Consider the following 10,456-nt stretch of genomic DNA (forward strand, 5'->3'; position numbering starts at 1 on the left):
CAAACACCTCCTACGCAGTTAACATTACATTCATCATCAGTAACATCAGCATGCCGAGCAACCCTGACCTCAGGAACGACACCTACACCCAAGTGGAGAACATCATCAATGATGCTGTGAGTGTACATCACCATGTGCTTAGCAGATACTGTTCCTCTGATCAGAATTTATTTTGATCTTTAACCCATTTCTTACCTTACCATAAATCATCGTAGACTCAGCTGTGGTGTGTGAAATATCACATAATATTAATTATAATAAGAATTATTATTATTTTATTTGTTCACAAATGCAAGTTGAAAGATTTTTCAGTTTTGAGCAAAAGATTAAATGATGACTGAACAGTCAATTGCTCGTTGTAGGAAGACTGATGCTGTACAGTTACATTTGTCAGGACAGTTAATATTAAAATGAAATATCTTGAATTTTCTCTCCAGGTAAACACACTTCTAAACAATTCTGGTTCAGATCCATTAAAACCCACTACCTCCAACTTCACGTAAGTTCATGCAGAAGATTGCAGTTCTGAAATTTCTCTGTGAAATTCTCATTGTGAAATCATTTGAATCGTGACAATATTGCTTTCTCTTCATAATAGGAGTTCAAAGAATGAAGTTACTGGTTACATGGAATACATTCTCCAAGTCTCCCTCAATCAGACTGGGAATGGTAGGTTTCACCACAGTTTGATAATCTTGCTCAATAAAAGTGTGTGTAATTTCTCTTTCTAATGATTCTGAAATTGTTTATCTTCCTCCAAATTTACCCGTCACTAAAAATTATTCTGTTGTTGAATCATCTACAATGATTACTCCAACTACAGCTACAGTGCAGACTTCTCCAGAACCTCCATCCACAATGTACGAGAAATTTACTTAATAGATATTTAAGCAAGATTTACATTTCCATTAAAATTTGTGATGCATTTTAAATTGGAACTTTTTGTGTTTCTCTAGCAATGGATCAGCTGTGGTTCAAACCAGGCTGGTGTTCAACTTGTCCTCTCCTATTCTCAATGAGACTGCCATCCTCAGTGCTCTCGAAGCTCTGCTGAACTCTACACTCTCAAACCTCACTGAGCCTGTAAAAGTGTTGAATTACACCATTGAGGGTACGTTCTCCTTTCTTATCTCACAATACATTTAAACCTGAACAATTCATTGTCCCTTTCTAATGAAATCTGTAACTCCATCAATCTTATTGAAGCACATTTGAATTTTTTCCACAGAAATTTCAAACACCTCCTACGCAGTTAACATTACATTCATCATCAGTAACATCAGCATGCCGAGCAACCCTGACCTCAGGAACGACACCTACATCCATGTGGAGAACATCATCAATAACACTGTGAGTGTACATCACCATGTGCTTAGCAGATACTGTTCCTCTGATCAGAATTTATTTTGATCTTTAACCCATTTCTTACCTTACCATAAATCATCGTAGACTCAGCTGTGGTGTGTGAAATATCACATAATATTAATTATAATAAGAATTATTATTATTTTATTTGTTCACAAATGCAAGTTGAAAGATTTTTCAGTTTTGAGCAAAAGATTAAATGATGACTGAACAGTCAATTGCTCATTGTAGGAAGACTGATGCTGTACAGTTACATTTGTCAGGACAGTTAATATTAAAATGAAATATCTTGAATTTTCTCTCCAGGTAAACACACTTCTAAACAATTCTGGTTCAGATCCATTAAAACCCACTACCTCCAACTTCACGTAAGTTCATGCAGAAGATTGCAGTTCTGAAATTTCTCTGTGAAATACTCGTTGTGAAATCATTTGAATCGTGACAATATTGCTTTCTCTTCATAATAGGAGTTCAGAGAATGAAGTTACTGGTTACATGGAATACATTCTCCAAGTCTCCCTCAATCAGACTGGGAATGGTAGGTTTCACCAGTTTGATAATCTTGCAAAATAAAAGTGTGTGTAATTTCTCTTTCTAATGATTCTGAAGTTGTTTATCGTCCTGTAAATTACTCCGTCACTAAAAATTATTCTGTTGGTGAATCATCTACAACGATTACTCCAACTACAGCTACAGTGCAGACTTCTCCAGAACCTCCATCAACAATGTACGAGAAATTTATTTAATGGATATTTAAGTAAGATTTACATTTACATTAAAATTTGTGATGCATTTTAAATTGGAACTTTTTGTATTTCTCTAGCAATGGATCAGCTGTGGTTCAAACCAGGCTGGTGTTCAACTCGTCCTCTCCTGTTCTCAATGAGACTGCCATCTTCAGTGCTCTCGAAGTTCTGCTGAACTCTACACTCTCAAACCTCACTGAGCCTGTAAAAGTGTTGAATTACACCATTGAGGGTACGTTCTCCTTTCTTATCTCACAATACATTTAAACCTGAACAATTCATTGTCCATTTCTAATGAAATCTGTAACTCCATCAATCTTATTGAAGGATATTTGATTTTTTCCACAGAAATTTCAAACACCTCCTACGCAGTTAACCTTACATTCAGCATCAGTAACATCAGCATGCCGACCAACCCTGACCTCAGAAACGACACCTACACCCAAGTGGAGAACATCATCAATGACGCTGTGAGTGTACATCACCATGTGCTTATCTACATTCTAACAAATATCTATAGATAGGGTTGGATTCAATTGGAGAGTTATGAATTAGTCCAAAGATTCACAGTCAACACAGGTCTATCTGAGACACAACACTCTCATACCAGGGAATCGGGTAAAGATCCAAAACCCTAGAAGGCAGATCCAGACATAACAGCAGGGCAGAATCATGAATCAGTAATCAAATATAGGACACTAATGGGGGACTTAAAGGTTCAGGAATATCCATCCTACATATAAAACATGATGTCTACATTCTTCAATTGAAAATCTTTGAAACTGTTTTTATTTGTAAAAGAAAAAATGAGTACGCAAACAGTACAATGGAATGTTCTTATATCTCACAGAAAATCTGATTATTTATCTTTCTGTCTCCAGCTAAACACCCTTCTAAATGAACCTGGTGCAGAACCATTTGAACCCCAGAGCTCGCTCTTCACGTAAGTTCACAGCAGTATTATTTTCTCTCTCAAAATACTGTTTGGTAATTATTATTGTAAAGTGAATTGTATTGTGATGTTTGTGATTTCTTCTACTGGTAACAGGAGTTCAGGAAACCAGGTTAATGGTGACATGGAGTACTACTTCCAAGATGGAGACACCAAAACACCAGCACCCTTCCTGAATGAGCTAACACCTGTGTAAGTGTCCTGATATCAATTTCACAAGTTTCTATTTAATCAGTGTTCTCAGACTCTGTGTTTAATATCTGATTATTGATATATATTTAATAACAGATCATTTCAACCATGTGTATGTAATGGAGAATTAAATTTTCATTTGATTGTGAAAAATAATCAGCATAAAGCTTTGTATCTGCAAATAATAATGATGCTTTGTCTTTTCAGATCTGGTTCAGCTGTGGTTCAGAACAGGATGGTCTTCAATTCCTCCTCTCCTGTTCCCAGTGAGAGTTTGGTCCTCAGTGCGATCCAAACTCTTCTCAGTGCTCGACTCACAAACCTCTCTGACTCTGTAAAAGTGCTGAACTTCACCTGTGAGAGTATGTTTTCTTTACTAATACATATTACAACTTTTCACATCATTGTCCTATCCATATTTGAGCTAAAACATTATTATGGACATTTGATTTGTTCCACAGAAATTTCAGACACCTCCTATGCAGTCATTTTCACATTGAGCATCAGTAACATCAACATGTCTAAGGACCCTGACCTCAGGAACGACACCTACACCCAAGTGGAGAACATCATCAATAACGCTGTGAGTGTACATGACCATTTGCCTATCTACATTCTAACAAATATTCAGAGATGGCGATGGATCCTATTGCAGCGTTTAATAAAAACATTTGCATAAATCAAACAGTGTAAATGTCAACACAGTAACCCCTGGGTTGTATGAGGCAGGGCAGACTCACAGTGGGGTAATCATCAAAGGTCAAAACACTAGGAAGCAGATGCAGACAAAGAAGCAGATAAAGATCATGAATCAGTAATCAAATATAGGACTATAATGGGGGACTTAAAGGGTCAGGAATATCCATCCTACATATAAAACATGATGTCTATATTCTTCAATTGAAAATCTATGAAACTGTTTTTACTTGTAAAAGAAAAAATGTTTACACAAACAGTACAATGGAATGTTCTTATATCTCACAGAAAATCTGATTATTAATCTTTCTGTCTCCAGCTAAACACACTTCTAAATGACGCTGGTGCAGAACCATTTGAACCCCAGAGCTCTTTCTTCACGTAAGTTCACAACAGTATTCTTTCCCCTCTCAAAATACCTTTTGGTAATTCTTATTGTAAAGTGAATTGTATTGTGATGTTTGTGATTTCTTCTACTGGTAACAGGAGTTCAGGAAACCAGGTTAATGGTGATATGGAGTACTACTTCCAAGATGGAGACACCAAAACACCAGCAGCCTTCCTGAATGAGCTTACACCTGTGTAAGTGTCCTGATATTAAATTCACAAGTCTGCATTTTTAATCTGTGTGTTTTCACACCGTGTGATGAATGTCATGTAGTTAAAATTCGTGATAGATTTTGCTATTTTGATTTTTACTCAATGTTCATTATCCCTTATTTACTTTATTTATTTAATGAGTGGCTAACTATTCTTCTTTATCTCCTTCTTATTCTTGATTACTTTTATTAATTATTTTGTATTTTTTCCTCCTGCTTCAGATTGGGGAATGTCCTGATACGTATTCGTCTAGTTTTTAAGAACTTGACCAGAGTACCTAGTGAGGCTGATGTTCTCAATGCTGCTAATGCTCTGCTGGACTCAAAGATCAGAAGAAGACGATCACTTGTAATACAAACACTGAGTAATCCTGTGAGCATACAGAATGCCATCTATGAAAGTGAGTCTTGAAATTGTAATGAAAAATGTTTTAAATATAATTTATTTTCTCTGAAGGTCTCATTTATAATTTAGTTATATTCTTTTCAGAAATTGGCAACAACTCCTACATTATAAGCTTAGTATTTCAAATCACCAATGTGACCATCTCAAAGGACCTTCAGCTGAGGAACGGAACATATGATTTAATACAAAATACCATCAACAGCCTGGTAAGTGTAAGCCATTGTTCTCTTTCCCAAAACTACTTTACACAGTAAAATAAGATTTATTTTGACTATGTTCATTTAAAACTTATTTTTACCCCCTTTTATTAGCTGAACACTATTCTGAATGTGAAAGATGCTCCTGCGTTTGTCCTTCCACAAGCAAACTACACGTAAGTGCCTTCTTTTCTCAAGCCCTTTTCTCAAGCCCTTTACAAAATAGATAAAAAATAATAATTTTCAACATTAGCTTTTAAGAATAAAATTGAAGAGTAATCTGTGAGATACTGATTCATGAACTCTCTCTGTAGCCGTTACACTAAACTGAGTAAAATGAGCAGCTCTTTCAGTATTGGAGAGAACTGATGGAACGAGTCTAGTCTTAGAATGAACAGATGGTCAAGAATTTCAGAAATGGTACCATTAGGATGCAAATAACTTTCACAGAGATAGTTTAGTAATAGAGGTAAAGGACTGAATATGGGCTGGCTTAATATTCTTGAAGGATTTAGAGGTTTTCATACAAACAGATGTGTGGAAGTGTAGATTTTTGGTGTAAATCATGAGCAAACAAATTAAAGCACAGAGCAATTCACTAAGATGTAGAACGCAATAAGTCAGGCGATCTGGATAAGACTGGGCTAGGCTAACTCAAACTCAATAACAAGGCACACGAAACCAGGAAAGTAAAGCACAATACAAACAAGGCTAAGTAACATAACCCTCAAACTGCAGGAGCAAGACTGTACAATTATCTCGTGAAAGTCTGGTTTAATTTAAGAATTTTTAGAATGTGAGAGGGTGGCTGGTTGTGGGGTGGGGGTTGGGACACGAGTTGCTCTGAACACACCTTACTTCTTCTGACATCCACAATATATCATTACACCTTTTCTGTCCTCCGTATATCACATCCCCCCTTCACAGTCATATAAACTTGTGTGACTATAACAGGTACACTACTTACAATACACAGGGGTGCTGTATCATGGCTGAGTCTGTACTCTGACCTCAGCTTCCTAACAAGCTGGGAGCAATTCATCCACAGTAGGAATTGTGTATCACCAATGCATAATGGTTGTATTTGGTTGTCTCATATTGAGACATAATCTGATATATTTGCCTGCCTTGGGGACTATCACACCCATGGAGTTGCACCATTAACAGGTTCAATAATACCAAGCTCTAAGTGTTCCTTAATTTTAGCTTTGACTGCATCTCTCGTGTAGAAAGGAATGCATGGTTGCTTTAGCATGTTTACCTGGGTCTTGGCAACATGCATAAACTAACATTGTTAGACAGATTTCTAGACAGGAGAGCAGCACCTCCTTAACAGACCAGGTCTACTAAAAAAGTGCTCTAAGGAACCTGACCCTATTTGCTGGACAGCACTTACACAACCTTCCACTCAGCAACATTCTCCTGCAATACATTTTGTCACCACACCATGCAGGGGTGGCACCAGAGTATACTTCTGACTGAGATAAAATTACTTAATGGTGATACCTGATTGGTGAATCCACACATCATTAACAAGATGCATAATGATTTTAATTTCAACTATACTTTCAACTTGCTTTGATGTTGTCACCATGGCACTTGGAATATGGACTATGGTTTTCCCTGTCTCTATAAATCATATTTTATAAAGTAGTATTTCCAGTGTTTATACAACAAGTACAATAGAATAACCTTTTGGCAATGTGATTTGATGATTAGTGTCCCTTTGATTTGGTTTTCAACTATGCAATTGAACACCACCCATGTTGTTGAAGAGTCAGAGTCTGATCCTCCACTAATCAGCACGAATTGGATTAAAATCTATAAAGCTAGGAAGCAATGTTAGGTCTAATACTGAAACAAAGCCAGGAATGAAACCAAGATTAAAACTGGGGAACTTTTTTAAAAACCACATGCCTCTAAAACCACAATAAACAGCTGTGATTTTTATAGAAGAGACTACAAAGACCATCTGAGCAGCTATGTCTATAGAGGCATGAACCCCCACAACAATGTAGAGTAGGATTTGTACAGTTTTTTTTCTGGAAGATTCCATCACTGGCCAGAGGAGCTTTTTCAGTGGGAGACAGTTCAGTGTAAATAGTTCTTTGTCAAAGCCATGGGACAAAGGACACCATACATAACATAAATTAGAACTGAATACAGACTCTTAAAATCATGTTTTCTTTTCCTCCAGGTTTAATGGTACAGCAATTGAGGCTAATTCTGAATACATCTTTGTGGAAGGTGACACCAAGTGGACACCAAGTGGATTTCTTTCTGCAATACTGAACATTAGTGGATTGTCGACCTTCACCACTCCTGCTGTGGTTCAGACCAGGATGCTCTTCAATTCCTCCTGTCCTGTTCCCAGTGAGAGTTTGGTCCTCAGAGCAATTCAGACTCTTCACAGTGCTCGACTCACAAACCTCTCTGACTCTGTAAACGGGCTGAACTTCACCTATGAGAGTATGTTTTCTTTACTAATACATATTACTGCTACAACCCTTCACATCATTGTCCTATCCATATGAGAGCTAAAACATTCTTATGGACATTTGATTTGTTCCACAGAAATTTCAGACACCTCCTATGCAGTCAGCTTCACATTTAGCATGAGTAACATCAACATGTCTAAGAACGCTGACCTCAGGGACGACACATATGACCAAGTGGAGAACATCATCAATAACGCTGTGAGTGTACATGACCATGTGCTTATCTACATTCTAACAAATATACATAGATAGGGTTGGATTCAATTGGAGAGTTATGAATTAGTCCAAAAGTTCACAGTGAACACAGGGCTATCTGAGACACAACACTCTCATAGCAGGGACTCAGGTAAAGATCCAAAACCCTAGAAGGCAGATACAGACATAACAGCAGGGCAGAATCATGAATCAGTAATAAAATATCGGACTATAATGGGGGACTTAAAGGGCCAGGAATATCCATCCTACATATAAAACATGATGTCTAAATTCTTCAATTGAAAATCTATGAAACGGTTTTTATTTGTAAAAGAAAAAATGAGTACACAAACAGTACAATGGGATGTTCTTATATCTCACAGAAAAACTGATTATTTATCTTTCCTTCTCCAGCTAAACACACTTCTAAATGACGCTGCTGCAGAACCATTCAAACCCCAGAGCACTTTCTTCACGTAAGTTCACAGCAGTATTCTTTCCCCTCTCAAAATACCTTTTGGTAATTCTTATTGTAAAGTGAATTATGTTGTGATGTTTGTGATTTCTTCTACTGGTAACAGGAGTTCAGGAAACCAGGTTAATGGTGATATGGAGTACTACTTCCAAGATGGAGACACCAAAACACCAGCAGCCTTCCTGAATGAGCTTACACCTGTGTAAGTGTCCTGATATTAAATTCATAAGTCTGCATTTTTAATCTGTGTGTTTTCACACCGTGTGATGAATGTCATGTAGTTAAAATTCATGATAGATTTTGCTATTTTGATTTTTACTCAATGTTCATTATCCCTTATTTACTTTATTTATTTAATGAGTGGCTAACTATTCTTCTTCATCTCCTACTTATTCTTGATTTCTTTTATTAATTATTTTGTATTTTTTCCTCCTACTTCAGATTTGGGAATGTCCTGATACGTATTCGTCTAGTTTTTAAGAACTTGACCAGAGTACCTAGTGAGGCTGATGTTCTCAATGCTGCTAATGCTCTGTTGGACTCAAGGATCAGAAGAGCACAATGTCTTATCACAGCAAACCAGCAACTCCATTTCCAGGAATGCACCGCCAACTAGAAACATGGTCGAAGATGACTACACTTCCCACGCACGCACGCACGCACGCACGCACGCACCTACCCACGCACCCACCCACACACACACACACCCACAAACACCCACAAACACACACACACACACCCCCACACACGCTTCACCTTCCCCAGAGTTCGAATCACACACACCTGTTGCCAATCTCACGCACACTCACGCCATACTATATGAGAGACTATTTGGACACTTTGTATTTGTGAAGTCTACGCTCAGTTTCCTAGTGTCTCTGTCTATTCAAAGCCTTATTGTTGTGTTTGTTTAATCTGGTTTTGACTTTGTTCTCGTTAATGACCTTGTCACTCCCCCTAGTCTTGGTTGGACTGTTCGCATGATCGCCTGACCTCTGCCTGTCTATGGTTGTTGACTTCTGTCTTACCCTTTGGACTTGTTGTTTTTTGATTAAGCTACCAATCCTGCACTGTCTACACCTCCATTTCATGACACACGAGCTCTTCTAACACACAAACTGAGTGATCCTGTGAGCATACAGAATGTCACTTTGTTACGCCCTCACCGGCAGATGGCACTGCGGCGCGGCTTCAGAGAGCGAGCGTGCACGGGACTGAACTCTAGTATACGGACACGTGTCTTTGTTTTGGTTTTGTTCTCTTCCTGTTCCGGTATTGGTTTATGTTCAAGGGTGTCTCATTATTGGTTCCAGCTGTCTCTACTTAAGGGTGATTATGTTGGTTATTTAAACTCCTCGTGTTGCTATGCACTTCACGCAGTATTACCCGTATACTTGAAAGTGATAGTGAATGCGTTATATATACTAAGCGGTCTTATTTCCATGTCCTGCTCTCGTTCCATGTTTAACCTAGTTAATCTTATTCAGTATAGACTGCGTTTCTTGTGTTTTGTCTGCTGCATGAAAATAAAGACGTTGATCTGCACCTGCTTCTGCCTCTGCTACCGTTTCGTAACACACTTATGAAAGTGAGTCTTTAAATTGTAATTAAAAATATTTTAAATATAATGTATTTTCACTGAAGGTCTCATTTATAATTTTGTTATATTCCTTTCAGAAATTGGCAATAACTCCTATATTATAAGCTTTGCATTTCAAATCAGCAATGTGACCATCTCCAAGGACCTTCAGCTTAGGAACGGAACATATGATTTTATACAAAACACCCTCAACAGCCTGGTAAGTGTAAGCCATTGTTTTCTTTCCCAAAACTACTTTACACAGTAAAATAAGATTTATTTTGACTATGTTAATTTAAACCTTATTTTTACCCCCTTTTATTAGCTGAACACTATTCTGAATGTGAAAGATGCTCCTGCGTTTGTCTTTCCACAAGCAAACTACACATAAGTGCCCTCTTTTCACGAGTTTCTCTGAAACACTTTACTTTGCATATTGAAATCTCCATATATCACATCCCCTTCACAGACATATAAACTTGTACCTGACTACAACAGGTACACCACTTACAATACCACCTACCCAGGGGCAGTGATGGCTCAGTGGTTAAGGCTG

At 37.6% G+C, this 10,456-nt stretch overlaps 1 protein-coding gene across 1 annotated transcript; it reads left to right on the plus strand.

Annotated features, from left to right (window-relative positions):
• The first annotated feature begins 4,440 nt into the window (after nucleotides 1–4,440).
• LOC128605765 (uncharacterized) lies at nucleotides 4,441–8,937 on the plus strand. Its single transcript, XM_053621479.1, has 9 exons — nucleotides 4,441–4,533; nucleotides 4,773–4,951; nucleotides 5,041–5,162; nucleotides 5,268–5,329; nucleotides 7,351–7,622; nucleotides 7,728–7,849; nucleotides 8,261–8,322; nucleotides 8,428–8,523; nucleotides 8,763–8,937. Exons 1-9 carry the CDS (start codon nucleotides 4,466–4,468, stop codon nucleotides 8,935–8,937), a joined length of 1,158 nt encoding a protein of 385 aa, XP_053477454.1. The 5' UTR covers nucleotides 4,441–4,465.
• Nucleotides 8,938–10,456: the final 1,519 nt, after the last annotated feature.

The sequence above is a fragment of the Ictalurus furcatus genome, chromosome 3 (genome assembly GCF_023375685.1).
Source record: "Ictalurus furcatus strain D&B chromosome 3, Billie_1.0, whole genome shotgun sequence".
Lineage (NCBI taxonomy): Eukaryota > Metazoa > Chordata > Actinopteri > Siluriformes > Ictaluridae > Ictalurus > Ictalurus furcatus.